Below are 24,153 nucleotides of genomic sequence, written 5' to 3'. Positions count from 1 at the left end.
AACCAATAATTATGATTTATTTGCAAAGCGTCATAGTGGGTTTAAAATCCTATGTCTCCTATTGTAACCTTAGGGAGAGCTGTGGGATCCAAAATCTTGTTGAACCCGTGCTTCCCTCCTTTATTAATAAAGTTTTAGTTTTGATTCTACGCTACAGGACTGTGCCGAGTGCTTTCTCAAATTGGGCTGGGGAAGCGCAACCCATGAAGGAGTGTCTGTCTTACACAGGTAAGTGGAATGTAGTACTGGCAGCAGGGCCGGCTCACCCGCTAGGCGAACTAGGCATTCGCCTAGAGCATGGGCTGGCCCTGAGGGTGCCAAACCGGCTCCCCCCGCCAAAGCCCCCCAGCCCTCGCCAAAAGCCCTGTATCTCCCTGACTGCTGCCGCCGCCTCTTTCTCCCCGAGTCCGGCAAGGAGGGGATGGGCCGGCGGGCAGGCGTTCCATGGGACTTGGGGAGAAAGAGACTTGGGGAGAAAGAGGCGACGGGGGTGGTCAGGGAGATACAGGGCTTTTGGTGGGGGCGGGGCCGGGTGCAGTTTGGTGCCCCAGAACCAGCCAGTCAGTGCCAGCCTGCTGCCCCTTCCCGCCCAGTTACTTCCTCCGAAGACAGCCCTGACGGCTGCCACCCTCCCCCCCACCAAAAACAACTGCTCACAATCACAAAACTCGTGTCATGTCGCAGTGCTGGCACGCATGCTGCTCTGCTCATGTGCCTGCCGCTGCCATCCAGTCCAGATAGGGGCACTCCCTCCTGCCCTAACTCGCACATGGCGTGCCCATTGCTCCCCTGCGTGTGCCTAGCCCATCACTGATTCGCCGGAGAAGCCCCTTTGAGCCCAACCTCAGCTCAGACTGCTCCAGCCCTTCCTCTCGTCCGAGGGTAGCCGGGGTGTCTAGCCTGCCTTCTGGCTCAGGGGTCGGGAGGGAGGCGGTGGTGCTGGAAAAAGTCTGGGAGGATCTCTCCGCCCCAGGTGGAGGCGCAGCAGCAGCAGCTCCCCGTTCAGAGCAAGGAGCTCCTGCGGCCAGGCCAAGCCTGCCCCCCCTCCCCACGGGACAGGAGGCGGCTGCGCCCCGGAGGTGCCTCCCCTCTTCGGCTTGTCCCTGGGGCGCCAGGGGTCTTCCTGTGGCAGCAAAGCAGCCTGTCAGCATTGGCGCACCCACCAAGCCCCTGGAGCTCGGGAGTGAGGAAGGGAGGGGGGCCTGGCTGGCAGCCACAGCAGCACCGGGAGGGGTCTCACCAGGCTCTGACTCGACAGCAGCCCCCTCCCCCAGCTCAGAGGAAGCCCCGACTTCCATCCCTCCCCCCGCAAAACATCTTCACCCGTCAGCCTGGGCGGAGAGACCAGACCTCCCCCCAGCACAGCCCCCCCGCCAAAGGGTCCAGAGGGAGCAGCTCTCTCGGCACGCAGCAGCAGCCCGCCATGGTGGCTGAGGAGGGGATGGGCCGGCGGGCAGGCGTTCCATGGGAGCGGCGAGATGGGTCCCCAGACTAAGCATCCCTCCTAGGAGCGACCCCCCCAGCTCTTCCCCTCCAAGTGTCGCAGGCGCCCTCTGGGATTCCCTCCCCCCTGACCCTGAGCCGATCTCAGCCCAGCCTGTTAGGAGGAGCTGGCTCCCGCTGCCGCCACCGGGTTCTTGGCTCCCAGCCAGCACTCGCAAAAGCGAAAGCACCGCGGGCAGGGCCGGCCCGATGTTGTCCTGCGCTCTAGGCGAGCACAGATGCCAACCTCCCAGCGGGGCCTGGAGATGCGTTCTGGGCGGCGGGGGGGGGAGGAGGAAAGTGGGTGGTGTGTGTGGGGGTCTGGGTCTGTGCGGCCCCGGCCCTCCTCCCCCCCCACCGCCGGGCAGGAGAGGCAGAGAAAGAAGGTGGCGGGGAGGAGGAAAGTGCTGGAGAAGGGCTGAGAAAGGCGGTGGTGGCAGCGGGCAGGCAGGGAGGAGGAAAGTGGGTGGTGTGTGTGGGGGTCTGGGTCTGTGCGGCCCCGGCCCTCCTCCCCCCCCACCGCCGGGCAGGAGAGGCAGAGAAAGAAGGTGGCGGGGAGGAGGAAAGCGCTGGAGAAGGGCTGAGAAAGGCAGTGGAGGCAGTGGGCAGGCAGGGAGGAGGAAAGTGCCGGAGAAGGGGCCACTCCATGCCGGAGAAGGGGCCACTCCTACTCGCCCGCCGGCCACTGCCGCAGCCGGCAAACAGGAGAGGCCAAGAAAGGCGGCGGTGGGTGGGCGGAAAGCGCTGGAGAAGGGGCCACTCCCGCCTGCCCGCCGGCCGCTGCCCCCACCGGTGGATAGAAGAAGCCGAGAAAGGCGGCGTCCCCCCCCCCCCCCCCCCGCTGGGCAGGAGAGCCTGGTGCATGCGTGGGGTGGGGGGGCACCGATGCCGGCTCCACGGCAACCCCCCCCCGCTGCCTGCACCCCCCCAGCTTGCTTCCTTGTGCAGGTGGCAGCACCCCCCCAAGGCTCGGCCGCTCCCTGGAAGCCAGCCCGGGAGGGCCGAGCGCAGCTGACCAGAGACCGAGCGCCACTGCAGGTTGGCCGAGCCTTCCCAGCTGCAAGGAACAGCTGCCGGGCGGTGGGCTCTGGATGGGCCTGGCAGAGCTGTCGCTCGTCCTTAAGGCGGGAGAGGAGGGGGGAGGAAGAGGGCAGCCGGGCAGGAGAGGCCGAAAAGGGCAGCGGGGACGGCAGGGGGTGGGGGAGGAAAGCGCTGCGCCCTGCCCACCCCGCTGCCGCGTCCTCCTTCTACAGCCGGGCGGCAGAGCTCCTCTCAGCCCCGTTCCTCCCAGCTGCTGGCCAGGCGCGTTGGTGCCCCTGCCACTCCTCCCGCGCCCTACTGGCCGGCTCGTGCTCTAGGCGAAGGCCTAGTTCGCCTAGCGGGTGAGCCGGCCATGGCCGTGGGGGAACGCCGCAAGCCGAAGGGGAGCTTCCCTTTGTGGGAAAGTGGCGGGATCCGATGGGGAAGCCTCCCCCCCCTTTGGGTTGCAGATAGATCCAGATGGGGAGCCCCTGTTAAGTCTGTCCTGAGCAGTTGGGGAAAGCAAAAGTCCTCCAGTTGCACCTGAAAGACTCACACAGATTTTAGAACAAAGTTGGAGTCTGGTGGCACCTTAAAGAGCAACCAAGTTTTAGTCAAGGTAGGAGCTTTCCTGTGCGTGCACTCTTCTTCAGATACTGGGAAGTGGGCATGGCCACAAAAGCTTCTACCCAGAGGCTTTGTTGGTCTCTGACTTTGTTCTCCTGCTTCAGATGAACACAACTGCCCACCTGGATCTAACACAGATTTTTGTTAGTCCTTCAGGTACGACTGGACTCTCACTCCCTTCTCCCCCCTACAACCATTTGTAGTGATATTAAAAATGTTTAAATGCTATTGTAGCTGTCAAGTTTGGGGCTTCAAATGTCATGGCCCCACTGGTGGACCTCCTGATGGCACTGGTATTTCTGGCCACTGTGTGATACAGAATGTTGGACTGGATGGCCTTTGCCCTGATCCAACACTGTGTCTCTTATGTTCTTATGAGTCAGTGTGCTGTAGGGGTTTGATGTTTGTGGGGGAGGGGAGAAAGTAAGCCTGGCATATCACATCATAACCAAAGCCATTACTCATGTTTATTATCATTATTATTATTATTTCCTAAAATGCATTTATGTTTGAAAATTGGTGGGCGCAGGGGGGGGGAGGGGGGGGCGCCAAAAGGTAGCCTGCCTAGTGTGCAAAAAAACCTGGAGCCGGCCCTGACTGGCAGGACACTACAGACAAGGGCCTATCCTATTTAAATAAACTACACCTATTCCTCCTGTAAAAAATCCTGACGCTTCAAAGAAAGATTACAGATGGATTCAAAGACAGAAGACAGTCTTTCAGCTACGTGATTCTAGACAGTTTAGCCCATTTAAAAAATAATAATCCTTTGTGCTGTGCCCATAACGTAATTGGGAGACAACACAGGAAAAGCTTACATATCAAACTGTAAACCAAGGGACTACCTCGACTGCGTCCTGGACGAATTGCAGGTTTTGGGTCACTTTTGAAAGGCAGCCCTACCTACAGTAAAATAACCAGGACTGCCATTTAATCATAAAAATAGGACTGCCTACCAGGGCAAATTCTTACGTCGGATTTTATGAGCCTGCAGGCTAGTCCGCTGCAAGCAAGTATGCTGCAGCTAAACTAAGTACTATATGTCCCCGCATATGGAGGACTCTATTGAGTACAACCGAGAACCTGAAGTGTCTCTAGAAAACGATGCCACATTAACCCAATTCTGTGGCAGCCCGTCACTGACCGTTCCACCATCTGCTCACAAGATGGCGCTGCGGCCACGTCCTCCGCCTGACGCAGTTACATCTCAAACCGCATGCGCGCGAAAGCTGAGCAGGGCAGGGCCAACTCCTGACGCTACGCCGGAAGCGGAACTGTCGCGATTACAAAAGGTGGAGAGTGAATAGTAGAGGTTGTTGTCATTTTCCCTCCGCCTTGGATTAAGTCGGTAGGGTCATGGCGGCCTCGGGCCTTCCGCCGTTGCCCCCACAATTCAAGGCTGTGCAGCATATCCTGAGATCCGCGCAGGAGCTAGACAAGCGGGAGCCTGTAGTGGCCTATTACTGTAAGTGAGAGGTGTTTACGGCCCGTAGGGCCACGCCCACATCGAACTTCACAACCTCCCGAACCCCCGGCTGAATAAGGAGCTGGGCGGGGCCTCCTTCCCCCCTCGTTCTGTCTCCTCTTCCACGACCCTCGACGGTGCGCATGCTCAAGATCCCCCAAGAGTTACTTTCTAGGATTCCGGCGTGTGCTCAGAGGGGAGCCGTGGTGTTTGCAGTCATGAAGTTGCCGTAGGAGCTTTTGCTTCAGGCTTTATTTAACCTACCCCAGAGGATTGTTGTGAGAATAAAATAACAGAAAAGTCGCTTCGAGCTCCTTAAAGAAAGGGTTGGGGGAAATGAAGGCTAGGACAGCTGCTGTTATGTAGCTGACTGCGTGAGCCCAAAAATTCCTGGTTCAGATTTAGTCGTGGTCACAAACTCGTTAGGTGACTTTAGGCAAGTCTCTCTCATACACGCACCCTTGGACCTCATCTGCCAGATAAAGCTGGTCAAAGGACTGTTGGGAGGTTGTATGAAGCGCTTTCAGCGCACACAACACCTAGTATAGATTAGTTCTGCATTTTCAGTATATACTTGTGAGTAAAACTGTAATGTATTTGTGATTTTGTGCCCAGAATCTGGACAGATGTATGTGTTACAAAAGAGCAGAGTGTCATCTTGTATATCTAGTGTCCGGGTTTTGATCCTGTTGCTCAGTTGTCTTGCTCTAGAGCCGTGATGCTATTCTGTATGCCACTTTATCACTTGGACAATCCCTTTGCTCCGTACAACCCACTTCTCCCAGTTAGATGTTAGTTTAAAGTTGATATTCTGCTGTTTGTATTCTACACTGCTCCTATTTGCCAGTCATATAAGGGTTGCATGCAGAATTACCTGCTGTACGGAATATTCTGTGCCATGTGAAATAGATCATCTCTGGCAGTTGTTCTATCACTGTGAATTTTACTTCATACCACTGATCTTTCGCCTTTTGCATATGATTAAGGCCCAGTCATTCTTAACTCTATTACTCATGGTATTGCCTTGTAGCTTCTGATATCAATTTTCTTCTCTTCTTCCTCCTCCAATGCTTTCATTTTACTAGATGGGCTGTTTCATGCTGAGAGATGCAAGGACCTAGGGTAAAATGGTAGACTCTCCAATGGACATCTGAAATTGAATAATTGAAATTATAAGGGGAGAATACTTTTTAAGAACTATGATTAAATTAATATTGTTACATCCAGGCTATTTCAGATCTTGTAGAGTCACAGGCTTAAGAGACTATATGGAAAAGGGCTTAAAGATGTTGCTGAATATGGAGCATCCTAAGCTTTCCCTTAAAAATGAGTTCCTTTTGTTTTCTTGTGAACACTGAAGTCTGCATACTGTGGCTAGGAGGAGATAATTTGATTAATGCAATGGAGATGTTTTCTATTTTCAGCCTCTAGTTTACTTTTTCATATTTTCCGGTTACTTAAACTGGCCAACTAACCTGTAAAAAAGGTAAAGGTTCCCTTGCTCGAAAGCCAGTCGAATCCGACTTTAGGGTTGCGGTGCTCATCTCCTTTTCAAAGCCGAAGAGCCAGCGCTGTCCAAAGACGTTTCCGTGGTCATGTGGCCAGTATGACTAAACACCAAGGTGCACGGAACGCTGTTACCTTCCCAGCGAAGTAGTACCTATTTATCTACTTGCAATTTCTTGCTTTCGAACTGCTAACCTGTAAGCATTACTTTTCTTACATGAACGCATGAAGTTATGTTATAAAGAGTCAGGCCATTGGTCCGTTTAGTCCAGCATTGGTGGCTGTACAGGTTCTCATGTAGAGAATGGCCTTTCCGAACACTTGCTATCTGAGATCCTTTAATTTGGGACTTGAAACTTTCTGCACAGAAATCATAGTTACTTTTAGTGCATCTTTATGCTGCTTTTCTCCCCAGTGAGGAACCAAAGTGGTTTACAAAAAAAGAATATTAAAAAGGCAGTAAAACATAATATAAACAACAAACAAAATGTACAGATTATATCCTGCTGGTGTCTACTGTGTTAGTTTATCAAGCCAAGGTCCAAGAACCCGTAATGTCATGCCCTTCAGCTCACAACCTCACCCACGCTCAGCCTAAAGTACCTGTAGCAGGAGAGAGACAAACAGCCTGGAAGTTACAAGCTAGCAGCCATCTTCCCACAATTTCGCTGAATTAGGGCCTCGCATATTCTTAAAACAGTAAAGTAAGTTTAAGTTTCATAAGAGGATAAGTCTTGCATATTTGAAAAAACAAAACCCATTTCATCCCCTAAATGTTTATATGTATCTGTGTGTTTTCCCATGGCTTAAAGCTTTCTTTAATCATTATGCCCGCCCTGAGTTTCACAGCAGTTTGTAAGAGTGATGTATTCCTGATTCAGTTTCTTTGCCAGATTGATACAAGGACATTTTACACTTAGTGGCTGCTACAGAAGTTGTAGAACCTTCTTCCACTGGGTATTGAAGCTCAGCTTCAGTATCTCTCCTCTCTCCTTATATATAATTGAATAGTGGGTGCCAAAGTTCTAATTCTAAAATGCACTCCCTTAGTGTATGGCTGATGGCACTGCTCCTCAGCATATATCGCCACCAATCAGAAGGCAAAGCCTGGGTCCCGCCCACACCACAACTGTTGCGACAACCTGGTCTTTTGCATATGGAAGCTGATTGGACTTCAGTCCATTCCACACCTCAAACTCCCCCCCCCCCCGCAAGGCAGTTGGAATTTTCAGTTGCATAACATACCTCATAGGGGAGAGGAGAATGGGTAACAATGGTTACCACTCTCCAGGTGAGGGCTACAGATAACTCAAACATACAAATGCTCTTCAGGTAGCAGAGATCAGGCCCTCTGGAGAAAACAGTGGACTCTGTCATTAAACCCTGCTGAGGTCGCCACAGGAAACTGACACTGTTTGCCCAAAGCCAGAGCACTCTCCCAGAGCCTCTTTCTAGATCCCGTTGTCCGCAACGGGCATTATTTCTAGTATTTCATAATAGAGGATGGGCTACACCAGAAAGGAGGGTGGGTTTGGTGTAGTGGTTAAGTACGCAGACTCTAATCTGGGAGAACTGGGTTTGATTCCCCACTCCTCCACTTGCACCTGCTGGATGACCTTGGCCAAGCCATAGTTCTGTCAGACCTGTTCTCTCAAGAGCAGTTCTTGAAAGAGCTCTCTCAGCCCCACCTACCTCACAGGGTTTCTGTTGTAGGGGGGGGGGGTAAGGAAAGGAGTTTGTAAGCCACTCTGAGACTCCGAGTGAAGGGTGGAGTATGAATCTAATCTCTTTTTCTTCTTCTATACTGCAGTCTTGTGCTTTCTTTTTAAAATGTAGTCTGATAGTAATGTCAGCTGTCTGTGCCAGAAGCTATATGATTTTTTGTGAATTTTGTTTTGTTTTTTGGCCCCCCGAAGGGGAATTTTTTATTTTTTTGCATTTTCTACACACTACAATTATGGGATGGGGGAAGGGATACTCATACCCTAACACTAGTACTATGGGTAATTGGGTAAAGGAGATCTAATACATATATCTATTTGAAAGGGGAAGGAAGACTACCATTCTAATCTATTTTATCTACTGGATTTGGGGGAAGGGAGAAGTCTAATACATGTCACGATTGAAATAGTTGAAAAAATAATGCTTTTTAACCTAATATTACACGTTATATCAAGATTTGGTTCAATTATGATAATACACATTTAATAGTTTAACAGAATTACTGCCTTTAGTGCTATTGTCTTAGTTCTAGAGTCTTTTCTTCTTGCGTTTCTTCATTTTCTGGAGTTTGGGGGCAGCCACTCCTTTCTCTGATTCAGATGATTCCGGAAATTTTGAAGCTTGGAAAAAACCCCGGGTTTTTTCCAGTTTGTTTTGGGGGGAAATGGAAATTTTTGGAAAAATTGAAAAAAATGCTACATTAGCATTTCTTTTGTCTTTTCTAGATTGAAAGTCATTCTGTTACTTTAGGAACATAAAATATGACTATGGACATTTTTACTTGGCATGAAATTATCACAACTAGCATATTTGTTCTTGCATTGGAGGGTTCAGTTTGTAACCTAGGACTTGCTTGTCCTCAGTGCACAGAAATTAGATCAATCTGATACCACATATATATATTTTAGAAATGATTTGGAAAATATTTGAACACCTTGTCTTAAAATATTTTATTCATCATGTTAAAATAAAACGTTCCATAATCAATGTCTTTTCTTTTCTTTTTTCAATTTTTCCGAATTTTTCCGGGTTTTTTCCGGGCTTTCACATCTCTACTGATGACGTGGAATTTTGGCTTGTTGAATCCTGTGAGTAGGATTCTTCTTCCTCTTCTTCCTCCCCATCTGGTTTTAAATTCTTTTCCTTCTGCTTCTTTTTTGCATTGAACATTTGATCCATAGATTTTTTCCGCTTTTGGAACAGAGTCAATTTTATATTTTTTGTCCTGGTAATTGAAGCTCAGCCCTTCCGGGAATAGCTATCTGTATGGTATTCCCTTTTTTTGCAGAGTGAGAGTAAGCATCCTGTAGAGTTTCCTACATTTTCTAACTTCAAAAGGGATATCTTTCAAAAAATTTATGTCTTCATTCTTGGTTTTTAAGGATTTTCTCATTGTTGACTTTAGCACCAGTTCTCTGGTAGATTGTTTCGTGAATTTTAGATAGTTTCCCCTGAGAGTTTGTTTTTCTATATAAAGTCCGGATAAGTCCTATAAGCCACATCCATCTCTTTTATTAAATCTTCTTGTTTATGATCCATTAATGGGGCCAAGGCAACCACCAAAAGTTCTTTAAAATCCTCATTCTTCTCTTCGGCGGTCCCATGGAAATGTAAAACGTACATAGGTCTTTCCAGCTGGAGCTATAATAGTTGCGTTTTATCAGAGGATCTTTCCTTCTCTACTTCATCCACTCTTTTGTTAATGCTCTCAGTCTGTTTTTCCATCTTTTTCAATGTTTTCTCCGTTGCTGAGGTTCTTTTATTCATTTGATTCAGTTGTTTTTGGACATTGTCCAGCTTAGTGTTGAGGTTAGTCATCTGCTCCATTAGGGGGCGCAGTGCATTTGCTAACAGTGAATAGAAGTCTGTAGTTAGTTCCTGGTTCTGGGAGGGAGTTGTTGGTATGTTATTTCCGGTCACCAGTTTTTTCTCCGGTGCCTTCCATCCTATACTATCAACAAGAAGTAAGTTTTCCAAAACAAGACAAACGTTATGCGATTTAGTATACTTTAGCAGTTTTTGCATTCACTTAACTTCTTATGCGTTTATTTTAGTTCAAAGTCTTTTTATTTCCGATTTAAAACCATTTTAAAAGTTTACTCAAAAGAGGGGGGGCTTGAATTCCTCTCCCCCAACGCTTCAAACTTAGCCGCTTCCAATTACTACCAAGGTTCAGTTCACTTTTTTCACCTGAGCTTTGCTTAACTCGCAGTTTGGAGGCTTGGAGATCTTTTGGAAGCATTTTTTAAAGTTTGATCGTGATCGCTTGCTCCGGCAGTCGTCTCTGGGCGCCATACTGGCTCCGCGGCAACAGTACCTTTCAGGGAAGAAGGTGAGCCTCAATTCCTTGGCCGTCGCCTTGGAAGAGGCTCTCCTCAGCTCCCCAGGCTGGGCATCTCCTACAGAGACCCGGGGAGGTCCGGGATGAACTTGGACCCCTCCCGTCAGCCGGGTCTCAGCGCGTCTCCATCAGAGCGAGACGGGTCACGTCCGAGCGGCGAAACGCTTAAACTGGAAGTCCGTGAATTTTGTTCAGTATGATTGATCAGGTGATCTGCAAACTGAAATTAAATTATGAATTCTGGACCTGAAAAGAAAACCTTCCAATATTTTCACAGCATTAAATGTACATGTGTGGGGGGGGGGGTGAGAGAGAGAGAGAGAGAGAATTGCCTGGAATTTCTCCAATAACATTTTATTGGTATAATACAATAGTATTAAGAAAACATAACAATCACTTTTTTATAACATTAGCCAAGTCCATAATGAACTAAAGAACAGTTAAACATATTAACCAGTACAATATGAATAAAAAATGTAAGCATTGAAAAATGATGTATAATTCAATAAACTTTGGAACAAAATACCTTGTTTTTACAATGTATTCTAATTAAAGCCTGTTCTGTTCGCTGTTATTAACACAATAAAGTGCCTTCTGCCCTCTAAACTATCAATAGGCATTCAATAGCATATCTAACAATATGAAAAATAAAGTGAACCTATAAACCATAAACAATTTACCGTGAGGATATCAGTATTAACAAAGAGCCCCATGATGGACTCTGGGCTTGGGATCAGCCTGCAAGAAAAGGCACCTGCAGTCACATGACTAGCAGTGGTGATGTAATTCTGATGCAGAACTGGGTTTCTAATGATGAAAAAAAAATTCTTGACAGTTGAAGTTTGGCCGTTGAGACTGTCAGGTTTTTTTGGTCGGTGGGTACTGTGCCAAGGGACTGACAAATTATGTTGGACCTCGCTGAGTATGAAGAGTAAATGAGATTTCTCTACAGATTCCAGTATTAAGAGAATCTGAGAAAAGCCAAACGTGGTTCTATACCATAGTGAAATCTATGGAGTCTTAAAAAGGAAAATAAGCTCCTGGTGGTTAAACAAGAGATTCACATTCCTCTCACATAGAATCTATACCCTGCTGGAGAGAGAGTTGGGTTTAGTGGATTTAATGTGTACCAGGAGGGTTTATTGGACTAGTGGGTGTAAAAAAAAAAGGAAAAAAACCCCAAGGCACAGCGGAGGTATTTCTCTGTGGAGGTGGAGAGTACCTGAGAAATCCAAACTGAAACCAGCAGTCTAGAACAGCACAGGGATGGAGATTAGAGAGAGGGTGTCTTGTACTGTGGCATCCGAAGTGAGGGACTATAAATGAACTGACCTAAAGCTGAACTATACCATTTGTATATATATATACCCTTGTATATCCCTGCCTGCCTGTCCTTGTAAATAAAGTCGGCAGTTGGTTTTATTGTTCCATGTTGCATGTGCCTCAATGTCTGACAGAGCTAAGTATCTAAGTTAAATCATAAACTTCATCCCAGAAAAAGGGCGGTGCTCATGAAAAGCCACAGAGATTAATATTTATAAAAAGGTCTCATCAATAAGTGGCTGGGTGTGTCACAGAGGGATGAACTGTGTGGGTTCCTGGCTGAAAGAGGCAGGCAGACCGTGTCAGTGGAAAATAAGACTCCTCCAACTTGTGAAAGATTACAAGAACGAATCCCCACATACTCCGAAATAAGGGGGTTCATCATAAGCCCATTAAGTTGATGAGCCAAGAGAGAAAGGAGGGTCCCTGTCTTGATGTACCAGCTGTAGCTTGGGTAAGAGTGAAGAAGGGCTAAACAAGGAGAACCAAGCCCTTTATGCTCATTCTATGGCATTAGCCGCTTGGGTTATTGGTTGACAGGGGAGAGCAGGGCCATTGCAATGTGAGCAAGGGTTTAGGGCAGGCTTACCACCATGTCAAAGAAACTGCAAAAGGCATACAGTGGTCTGTTTAAAGGTTGGTGATGTTGACCTGCAGAAAACTTGAATTTGTTGCATCAGATTTCACTGCAGAAGATATCAGTCAGGCAACAAAGGCTGAACATCTGACAAACAAGTTGAATCGGAGATTACAACATAAAGCTCTGGGGCTAATAGATAAATCACTGGGTTTTATGGCATATGCCAGTGTACTTCACTTAGTTAGGAGTCTGCTGATCCTTTAAGGGAAAAAATGCACTAAGGTAGGCTTCCCTACCAGGTTAGGTGATAGCATCAGTTTTAAATATGGAACCAAGGGAATCCAGGGAACTAGAGCCCTGTGATCTGTCTTGGGTAAATTAGTGGAAAACTAGAATGATTAAGCCTTGCTCATTATTAATGGGAGAATTATTAAAAAGATGGCTTCTGAAAAGGAAAATCCTATCTAAATCCTATCTTGCCAACATTTGGAGTTCTTTGAGAGTATCAGAACCATGTAGATAGGCCTAATCCAATAAACTTGATGTGTTGATTACCACAAGTGCTGGTGGACATAGATCCTCCTACTACCAGCCACCTATAAGCCTAAAACAAAACAGTGGTGTGGGTTGGGATACCTGTATGGATAAAAGTTCATGCAACACAGGTAGCTGCACTATGAAGGAAAAGGAACAGAATTGGCTCTCCGGCCTTTTCTACCAGCATATGATGCTCCGCTGATGACTGAGGCACAGAGGGTCAGTTTTCCTCACTTTCCCTTTCTCTGCAGCTTCCTGTGTTGTGTGTCTTTTCATTCATGTAAGTATCCCAGTCCTCAATATCACCTTTTTGAGGTCCACTGGGGGAAGGAGCAGGAGAGAAAGAGTAGCCTCAACCAGTACCTTCTGATGTTGCATAGAACCAGAAGCATAATGATGTGGCTTTGTGCAACAAATGGAAAGAAGCCGGTCTTTCACCTTCATGTTTCAAGTAACTCATCTATGTTGAAAACACAGGCACTACTACTACTACAATGTAGCATTCTGTTTACTTAGTAAAGCACAATGGAACACCAGTAGCTGAAGCATCACTGCTCAGAGCTCCCTCACAGCCATGGTTTCAGGGGCTCTTAGTAATCCAGAAGTAATTTTTACGTGCTACAAGTGATCGGGCAGTTTTCTTATTGCAAGGCTGTAAACATAAATGTTGGGAAGCAGGGCTTCAGAACTTCTGCCAGGGAATGGGCATTGTCATTTCTGGGATGATGAACTGTGATTCCAGTATCTATTTATATCTTGTCACTAAATCTTTCCTTTATTCTCAGTGATGATAAGAAAAAGAGTAGTGACATAGGTGCATTTTGAAATAGAATTCTATTCTTTCATCCTTTCCAAATTATATGTTCAGAGCTGCGGTTTGAAAGAACACAAATGAGTAGGGCCCTTTACATAAAGTTGTCCTGCAAAGCAAGCAGGTTTTTTTTTAAAGAGAACAGTGTGTTCTAGTGTATTTCTTAATTCTCAAAATAAAGTCACTGGACACAGCTTACAATGCTGTCCTCTCCTTCAGCAATAAGGAATTAATTGGGGGACAGTGCAGCAGTTGGCAAACTTGCATCTACAGCCATAGAACAATGGTGCAAGGAATTAATCCTTGAGAATGTTATAGTTACTCGAAGAACCTTTTGGTTTAGTAAGGATGTAAACGTTTTAATTAAAAAAAATAAAACCCCCAGTTTTACTCTGAGATTCTTACAATGAACAGCTTGGGCCATTTCTGAATTGTGCGATTTTTCTTCCACATTCTTTAGTATACATGTAGAAATGGAGAAGTCAAAACAACTGTTTCGCGCTTAACTGCTCAATAGGAAAGACTAGAACCACAATCCAGAGAAGGCCATGTACATGCAGTAGATGTCACAAGGAGGCTTCTGCTTTTACCTTCCAGCAGTAGCGAACTGCACATATGGGGCACTGCTCCAGAAGGTTCCCTAGTCCGTTTGGGGGCATATAGGAGACTCTTGCTGCAGAGCAGATTTGAAAAGCCCTTGTGCATATAGAACACTGTCTGTGGTGGTTTGGATCCCAATATGGGGCAGATAGTTTGTGCATTGACATCTATACTACGTTTTCCTACCTCTGTCAGCAACTGACAGTGGTGATAAGAAGAGATGGTGAAACAGGCATTATAATGATAAAAGGATATTGGTAATGTATGTTTTGGGCAAGTTGCAGGGAAACTGCACACTGGTGTCATTTTTTGAAGCCAGCTCATGTTGTCAGTAACATGAAGTTCTGCCCTATAAGTTAGTACAGAGAAGATAACTTGAAGATCTGAATAGGAACAGGAATGTAGTTAGTTCAAATACACACCTCTGATGAAGTGTCTTGGTTTTCCTACTTCCTGGAATACTTGGAGAATTTATAGGACAAGCTGGTATGGATCTCTGGTATGGATTCTAGACCTTGTGAAAACTGATTAAACCTAGTTGAGATAATCCATTGTTTATTTTTCTCTGGCCCCGTTCACACGGAGCAGAAGCCACGCTAAATAGACGGAAGAGAGGCGGAGTTACCTGGCGTGATCACACGGCAACATCTGGGGAGCGTAGAGCTCCCGTGGTTGAACTGTGGCAAACCGCCGATAAAACGGAGCAAAAAACTAGTACCTCGGAGGTACTAGTTTCCGGAAACTGCGGGGCAAGGGCGGGCGTCTGATTGCGTTTCCGGTGGCATCCGGCGCCCGTCCATGTCCCCTTGCGAAGAAGGGTTTTCCCCCCCCCCAAGTCTCCGTGGTTGCGCACACGCACCCAACGGAGCATGCGCATTCGTAGTGTACACAGGAAAAGGAAACCAGGTTGCCGCGCCGCGCACTTCTTCGTTGCGCGCAGGCGTGTGTTGTGATCAACGCCTCTCCGTAACCACGGAAGCTCCACGGTTCCTCCACAGAACCTCCACAGGAGGTATGATCGCTTTACTGCGTGTTAGTTTGCCCTGGGGCAAACAGCCACGCTTCCCCCCCGCAGTTTCCTGTCCGTGTGACTGGGGCCTCTGTCTGCTTGTTTAGCGTACTTTATGGAAGAACTTTGGTCTGAGGAAATAAATGGTTTAAAATTGATGGTATCAGGTTGAAATCTGTCTTTTTTTTATTCACTGTGATTATTCATTACTATGTGTAAAATGTTTCATTTGCAACTGAACAGTCTTCCACATGTAGGCAGTATTGGAACACTGGTAAAACAATACTGAGCTAGAAAAAGGGGACAGTTCGTTACATTCTTAAAAAATCAGTGTTAAACCATGTACATTTTCAACTGTTGCACGACTTGTTCCAAGGTGCTCCTAGTTCGAAGGTTTTGCTGCGGAATTTTTTTGGGAAGCGGCAAATGGCTGTCACAAAGGTTCTGTGGATAACACCTAGTAAAACTAAATGCGTAAACATTAACAAATTCATTAAAACAGTTTGGCAGGAGGAAATAGAAATGTTAGACAGCACTTATTATGTAAGTGTTGGTTTTAACAAATCAGTGCTCAAGCGCTAATCCCTGATGCCGGGCATACTAGTTCAATTGCTTAATCTTTCCCCTTAAGTGCATATTGAAATATATTTTGTTTGTTCTTTTAGCACAACCCTTTTCTGCAAACATGCGCTTGCCAAGTATTTGTGACTTTGACAATATTGGAACATAGTCAGATGAAACAAATCTGAATGGCTAGGTTTACAAACCTAGTGAAACCTTTAGTTTTAAAATATTGAATGCAGCTGAGAATGGCTTGATGACCAACAGTATGATAGATACTGGATATCTGCTGACCTCTTGAAGCTGCAACACAAAACATTGTGACTGTTTGGACACACTGGAGTTCCAGTATAAAAGTTAGGACAGTGTTTCTCAGACTTTTGTAAATGGTTCCCAGACTTTTCTGGATTGAAACCAGATGTATGTTTCATTTGTACACTCATGATTGATTTATGTTGTCTCTCAATTTACAGAATATGAAGGTATTCTCCTTGCAACTGCAGAACAACCCATTGAATATTCCCTTCTATCTTCTTACACTTTTCTCTGTCCAGTCTAGTTAGAGCTTAGGGATGGAAGTATGCTTTCTGGGAAATGGTGATACTTTAGAATTCTTCTATGTTTGTTGGCTTTGGTGTGGACTGTATCAGGGAATGCTAGTGTATTTCTACTCTTTTGGGATGATATTACTTCCCATACATGGCAAGAAGAGGAGGTGAATAAATACTGTATAGGACTCCCACTCTGGGCATCCAACATGGTGCCTTAGCACATTTCAACTACTGTTAGGCTGAATATACCTTGGGAGAGTTTCACTGAGCTGAAGAGACCCCCCCCCCCAAAAAAATATTGTTCACATTCTTACTTGATAGGGGCAATAATGCTTACATTCCTACAGTTGTAGCACTTTTAAAAATTGTCTTAAATAAATATCTTTTTTATTTTTTTATTTTTTAAAAAGTGTATTTAAAAATTTATGCTATTACAGTTTCATGTCAGTTTCATAGTATTGGATCACTTTCCGAGTGATTTTTAAATGTATTCAATGTATGTAGGCGTTAGAAGCAACTCTTATTTGTTGCAAAGAAATGTGGCCAGTTTTTAAAAGATCTTGTTTTAAGCTGGCAACCCCCCCCCCCAAAAAAAAACACGTGCCTATTATGAAACGTTGGCTTGGAATAGGTTTTTCCAGTGCTGGTATGTGCAATAGACAATAAATGCAAAGTAGACTTCCTGAACTCTAGAACAAGTTTTAAAGCGGAGATGCCTCTAATTTCAGCCTAAGTTTTCTAAAGTACAAGGGAGTTCAGAAACTTAGGGAATAATGAGAGTGAGCTTCCTTCCTTTGTTTTTCTTCCATTTTTGTTCAAAACGATGCCACCTAAGCAGCCATTCCAGACATATCCCATTGTTGCCTCCTCAGCAGCGGAATGTAAGGGTATCAATTACATCAGTGCAGATCATCCTGCAGGTGTGCAGTGCCACAGTGAGAACATGGCAGAGATTAAAAGAATTTCTCCTGACTTGCTCAAGGCCTTAGGCGTTCCCGGTGGGATTATGGACTTTGTTCCTTTTGAACAGCAAATACATACTGAATTCTCAGCTGTTTTGTAAAGTCCCATAAATTTTAAAGAAGTACGCTTTGTGTCATGGTGAAGGGCAAAACTTCTGTTTCAGACACACAGGTTCAAGCAAAGCTGTACACTTGATTCTTTGGATCCAGGGCCCTAGTTTCTATAGGCCTTCATTTCTAGAACTCCATTGTTGGGGTAGTATTAAATTTTAATCTCTACTTTTAAGAGGCTGCAGTGAGAATCAGGAGATTTCTATGAATCAGACACCTTCATAGAGCATTCTCTTTTACAGGCCGTTTATATGCTATGCAGACGGGTATGAAGATCGATAGTAAAACCCCAGAGTGTCGCAAATTTTTATGCAAGCTCATGGATCAACTTGAAGCTGTAAGTAAATATGTTGTTACGTTGCTAATATACAGATACTTGCTTACATTTTTCTTCCACGTTGTCCATTTAGGAAAGATACAGTGTGTGAAATGGCCCTAATACTGGTGCTTTATTTAAACTTGTTTAAACCTGGACAGATCTTGTTTTTGAATGAGAAAGTTGTGGATCTAGTTACAATGAGATGGAGTTTTCTGGCACTTCTATGCAATCTGAAGAGGAATCACTTTAAAAATCAATACATTTCTATTCTAGTTTCTGGGGACAACAGTTCACTTCCTCAGATACATATTTTAGTTAAATCAGTGTTGTTCGTATGGATAAGAAAAGAAGAAATCATTTACCTTCTCCGTTGTTCAAAATTATTTATATTTTTATGAATGCTATCCAGAATAAGCTACACAGAAACAGTTTTCTTAAAACACAAGGTTTAAAGTGTTTGGACCTTTAGTCAAGAGTTCAGATGGTGAAGAATAAAAAGGGAAAATGGATCAGTAGAGAGGAGGGAATATCCAAAGATACAACGTCTTCCTGAAACTGCAGAATTTGTATTTTCTGTGGTTCAAAATCGTCAAGGCTCTCAGTCTTTGGCTATATTGTTGTCTTAGACCACTCCTACATATTTTCCCCAAATAAGTGTGGTTCTGTACTTGGTAGTAGGTAGAATGTCTTAAAGCACTGGTGCTGTTAGTGGTCAGATCCCTCCTCATGCTGAGGGGCAGTTTATAGCTAGAAAACCATGAACACCCTTCCTAATATATATCAGTTCAAATAGTGTAAGTGCAATACACTGCCAGGCTCAAAAGGACACAAAATGGATACCAGCCAGAAACAGGCCTGGACGTGTAGTTTAGAACTGTGAGAGTGGCTGGCTAGCTAACAACCTCCTCTCCACCCTAGAGAGAGGCATAATTTAGGACAATGGGTCTCCCAAGAAGCTATTGATTCAACTTGGACTAATCTCATCAACTTCCAGCTTCACTTCCCTGCATCCATTTACCTAATTAAGCAATGCTTAGTTGTATTCACCAAACCTGGTAGCTTTTCCCATCTGATACTTACAGAATCATCGAGCACTGTTTACACCCATAGTCCAACTCAGGAAAGCCCATCAAACTCATCCCAAATCTCCTCTGGAAAACCCATCAAGTTATTGCTTTGGGGGACAATATGTCCGCTTGCCCCAAGGAGCTTTTGCACTATGAATTACGGCATCTTGCTCCATAGCAGTGTGTGTATGTGTTCCTGGTACCAACAGCATGCACCCCAACTTTGTGGGTTTCTTCTCCATATGAAATGCTGGCCGTTTTGCTGGTGCCACCCTGGACCCCTACAAGATCTGGTAATTATAGTCCCTTTTGCCTCAACTATTCCCGCTCCTCCCTGTTTATCTCTTAGCTAGTTTGCATGTTTTAAATGTGTTTGTGTGTGTGTGTGTTTTGGCCCTTTTGTTTCTCTTTTAATAAAAGGCCTTTATAATTGAACATTTTCCTGTTTTATCTGAAAGTTCTCTTAAAGGGGAAAAATCCTGGTATACATTGATGAAGATCCCAGTTACTCACCTCTCACTGTCTCCTTAAGCTAATTCCCCCAATTAAATAGGAAACTGCTTCTTTGGGTAACAGTGCCTCTTACTGACTGCTGAACATCTTAAGAGGAAAGAAGGGACATAGCTCAGTTTTTTCTTCCGGCAGCACTGAAGAAGTTATTGCTGACTCAGTCTGTAGCTTAGTACATGGTCAAGTTCATTCATTTTGTGGGGCAGTGATTCAAGTCCTGTGGTAGAGGAGCTATGGAGAATCCCACTCCCATGCACCTAAAATAACATGTGGCACAGGTGGTTTATGAAGTGGCTGGTCTGCACAATGGTGTGATTCATATGGAACTTCCCACTCAGAAAAGCAGAGCATTACCTAAAAATGCAGTACAGTACCTAAATTAGGACTCTGTGTGGAATGCCTGCACTATGTGAGATGAGTGCCTGCCAGCTTTCCACCATGGCATTTGGATCACCATCATGATAAGCATCTCTTTGGACTGAACCTGTCACTGAATACTGCTTTTAATTAGCTATTCCCACATTCAGTTTCTTGACTGTATTGGTTGTTTTTTTTTTGCCTGTATATCTAAAAATGTAACATGTGCTAATGATTGCTTTGTGTTTTTCAACTGTGCATTATTGAGCACGAGGTGGGCTTGGCCACAGCTCTTCCCCCTTTTATATGAATTAAGAGGGCACACGCCAATTGACATGAAAATACCTCAAAAATTAAAGAAACTGCCTCAGTCTCACAAAACACTGCATATGAAACTGATGAAGAATTCAGCTTTCCTTGAGGCAGAATTCGGATTACTTGGATGTAAAACTATTTTTAGCATGGATTGTGTGGTATAAAACACCTGGGAGTATGGATATTCATGTCCATGGCTAAGAGAGCTCTGTGCTAAAGAAATTAAAATGCTACACCCATGCTGTCCTAATTCTGCACTGTGAAAAGCTGGTTTCTTTGCACAATTCTCGTTTTGCAAGTAACAAGCAAGGAAAGAACACTGAAGCCCTGCCACAAGTTTCTAAAAACATCTCATTCTATGTCTCTGGATTATGAGATTTCTGTAGGCAGTGCCTACACGCTTTCAAGCATCATCAGCAGAAGATGCTCAGAAAGCTGAATTCTACACTAGGGATGGGCACAAACCTAAATGCGTCAGGAAAATCACCCAACTCATGGTTTGTGAGCCAAGGGTTGTGCAGTCATGACTGCAACAAACCTCCCATGAACTTCCATGGTTTTCACATAGGTTCGTGTGATTCGTGTCAGTGGTTCATGCGGCAGACACACTGGCTCAGCTCAATTATGATTGTCAAAGCAACGGGCGGATGGACTTCTGCAGCCCTGGAAACACCAATAGTAGCCCTCCAAAGTGTCAGGCAGCACTGTCCACCAATAAGAGAGCCTTCCAGGGAGGTCTGCTGCAAGTTTGGTGCCTCTGGCTTGCAGGGGTTCCATTCTATACACTCATGGACCTGCAGCTGTGATTTCCCCAGAGAGCACTTTCCTGGTGGCACCTGCTTTGGGGGGCTGCTACTCCACCCCCTCTCCAAAGCCAACCCACTCCACACTTTGAGGGCAGGTAGAGGGGCATCGTGAGGAGATCTGCTGCACTTTGATGCCTCTAGCTTGCATGGAGAGCACTTTCCTGGGGGCACCTGGTTTCCTGGGGGCACTCCTGAACTTGCAGCTGTGATTTCCCCAGAGAGCACTTTCCTGAGGACACTACACCTCATCTTGGTTTTCCAGCTTTCCACCCCCCCTCCTGTGCTAGACCTCCCCCCATTTTTGTGCTTTGGACCCCAGGATCCTTGACTTTTGCACCTCTGGGCACTCACCTACCAGGCTTTGTATCACCAGTTGCCCACCCTGGGCCTGCCACATATATTGGTTTTCCAACTTTCTGCCCTCCTCCAGCACTAGAGCTCCCCCACTTGCACTTTGGACCGTAGGATCCTTGGCTTCTGCATCTCTGGGCACTCACCCACCGGGCTTAGCATCAACAGCCACCCTTGCTGAGCCCGCCCTTTGTCTTGGTTTTCCACCTTTCCACCCCCCTCCTGTGCTAGAGCTTCCCCTTTGCACTTTGGCCCCTAATATCGTCAGCTTCCGCACCTCTGGGCATTTGCCCACCGAGCTTGGCATCATCTGTTGCCCACCCTGGGCCTACCCCATATCTTGGTTTTCCAACTTTAAGCCGCCCCCCCCCGGCGCTAGAGCTCCCCCCCCCTTTTGCACTTTGGACCCTAATATCGGCTTCCGCACCTCTGGGCACTTGCCCACCAGGCTTGTCATCATCTGTTGCTCACCCTGGGCCTACCCCATGTCTTGGTTTTCCAACTTTATGCTCCCCCCCCCCGATGCTAGAGCTTCCCCCTTTTGCACTTTGGACCCTAGGATCTTCGCCTGCTGTGCCTCTGCCTGCTAGGCTTAACGTCATCATTTGCCCATGTTGCACCTTCTCCTTGTCTTGGTTTCCCAACTTTCTGCCCCCCTTTGTGCCAGGCCTCCCATTAAAGTTTCCCATGCTGCCATCTATTCCGCCACCCAATCTGCCTGCTGGTGGGCCTCCACCGCAGCTTGGCAGCCCCTCCTCTGTGCCACCCTCCTGACCCACTCCGTGCTGCACTGTTCCTCCCAAGGCATGCACTTCCAACTCCAGTGCCCACAGCCCATTTACAAGCTGGTCAAGCAGCTGCTTTCATTCTGTTAGTTCAAGTGCCAATTTCCGCGACTGTGCCCAGTTCTCTGGCGAGTCCTCAGCCCTTTGTACTTGGGGGCTTGGACTTGCCCCCCCCCCACAGCCAATCCTCACCAAACTTGGAGGGGCAGATAGAGGGGCATCCTGAGGAGGTCCACTGTAAATTTGATGCCTCTAGCTTGCAGGGGGACTGTTCAACACACTCCTGAACCTGGGGTTGTGATTTCCTTCGAGCATTTTCTTGGGGGCACCTGCTTTGGAGGGCTGTAACCTCTCCCCCAATCCAGTCCTCACCAAACTTGGAGGACAGGTGGAGGAGAGTCAGCTGGAGATTCGCTGTGAGTTTGGTACCTCTAGCCCACAGGGGGAATGCTCCACCACATCACGAACCTCACGAAACAAACCAGTTTGGTAAATGGGAAGGTTCATGAAGGTTTGTGGTTTGTGTGGCCCCACAAACTGAAACGAGCCTTGATTTTCCTGGTTCATACCCATCCCTATTCTACACTATTTCCATATTCTGTGCTGTGGAACTGCAGCATATGCAGAGCCCTCCCATAGTTTTGTGACTAGGACTGTGCAGTGAATTCACACAGAAAGATCAGAAAGACTGCAAGACTGAGACAGTTTCCTTTCAGTTTTGAAGTATTTTTGTGGGGTTATGCCTTTTTCCTGTCACTCTGATCTTTTTTTCCACAGTTTAAGGACCCATTCTGTATGTATCATTTGCCAACTGGAGGCTTAACTTGTTTGATGTTGAGGATCTCTGCACCATAAATTAAGCGACTTGTATGTTACACATATGTATGAAAAAGACAATAGTTGGATGTTAATGGCAATTGCTGTTCAGTTTTACTTGGCAGACTGGAACAAATTATCTTGCCTAATATAACACGCTCTGCTGAAAATATTATTTGTTTTAATATTTTGCTTTTGTTAAGTTTAATTAAATTATGGCTCCATTTTAATAATCCCCCGAATCACAATTTAGATTTGGTAGATCATTACATTTATCATTGTAGGGTTCTGTGCTTCCTCCAGATTGGTGTAGTGGTTAGGAGTGCAGACTCCAATCTGGAAGAAATGAGTTTGATTCCCCACACCTCCACATGCAGGCTGGTGGTGTGACCTTGGGTCAGTCATAAGTTCTCTCAGAGCTGTTCTCTCAAGGACAGTTCTCAGGAGAGCTCTCTAAGCCCCACCTACCTCACTCTGTAAGCCACTCTGAGATTCCTTCAGATAGTGAATGGCGGGGAATAAATCCAGTCTCTTCTACTTCTCCTCTATTTCAGGGTTTGCTGTCTAACCATAGTTTCCTGTGACATCTGAATTGGGCAAATTATTTTTACTACTAGTCTTCAAAACCATTCTTTGCAACGTTCCTTCAGAGCCTGAGAAACTATGATTAGAAGGAAACTAGAAACGGAGGAGTAGAGAATCAAGGTGTGGGGTGGAGGTGGGAAGGAAAGAAACAAACACATTATCCCAAGGCACATTTCCAACTATATAAATGGTGACTGGGAAGATCAGAATGTGATTTCTACATTGTATTTCTGTGTGCCATTAAATATTAATATCTACTAGCTTCTTCATTGTAACAGATGTTTGAACCCTACATTTTGGTAATACTCTGCTCCTTAGAAAATTAGACTGCCATTAGCATGTTTCGTTTACAATCATTTGGCAACATAGGAAATACAAAAACTGGGTTTTGTTTTGTAAGAATAAAATAAGGTTTACCTAGTTGCCAACAGTAAGTGTATTCAGGTGCCCTTAAATCCACCTGTTGTAACTGTGACAGTGTTATTTACTTTTGCTGATTTTATTAGGAAACCTGAGGCTTCTTGTGCTCTGTAACATCTTTGAAAAGAGGTCTTTGAATTGAAGTGTACTGCTTGACTAAGCATTCCAGTAAATCTTCAGGCCACTGGAGCAGTTAGTTTGAACCATGGACTCTCAGTTCATTAGCTCTTTATTTATATTAAATACTGTGAACTGCTCTGCAGGAGGAAACTATATAGTCCTATTGACCTTCACTGGCTATAAAACAAGATATGAATAGGATAGTGTTGAGTCTTTATACAGAGGAGTTTAATGCAGAGGGGAGGGGGGAGCCTTACAGCCCTGTTAGCAGTCTGGTAATAAAGCCACAGTTCTGGCTCTGTAGCTCTGTAGCTCAGAATCTTCTGAATGTTTGGAAATCCTGCATTATTTTGGTTCATATTTTAAACTGAAGATTCTAGTTGAGATGTTAGCTCAGTTTTATTTATGAAGGAATAAAATTGAAAATGTTTAGGTAGTTGAAAACGTTTAGGTAGTTGGAAACTGCAAGAGTAGTCATAAGTAGAAGTCATGGG

At 45.6% G+C, this 24,153-nt stretch overlaps 1 protein-coding gene across 2 annotated transcripts in view; it reads left to right on the top strand.

Moving 5' to 3' along the window:
• The first annotated feature begins 4,397 nt into the window (after nt 1–4,397).
• The window catches only part of VTA1 (vesicle (multivesicular body) trafficking 1), a 52,433-nt gene continuing 32,677 nt past the window's right edge, over nt 4,398–24,153 (top strand). For both annotated transcript variants that reach the window (XM_015418243.1, XM_015418241.1), the window contains exons 1-2: nt 4,398–4,594; nt 17,451–17,545. In XM_015418243.1, coding sequence (XP_015273729.1) covers nt 4,486–4,594; nt 17,451–17,545 — 204 coding nt within the window. In that variant the 5' untranslated portion in view covers nt 4,398–4,485. The remainder of the gene's footprint in view (nt 4,595–17,450; nt 17,546–24,153) is intronic.

This window comes from Gekko japonicus, unplaced genomic scaffold (genome assembly GCF_001447785.1).
Source record: "Gekko japonicus isolate JY-2015 unplaced genomic scaffold, Gekko_japonicus_V1.1 scaffold3361, whole genome shotgun sequence".
Classification (NCBI taxonomy): Eukaryota; Metazoa; Chordata; class Lepidosauria; order Squamata; family Gekkonidae; genus Gekko; species Gekko japonicus.
Note: the sequence above shows the minus strand (reverse complement) of the source record. Positions and strands in the feature narration are given on the sequence as shown.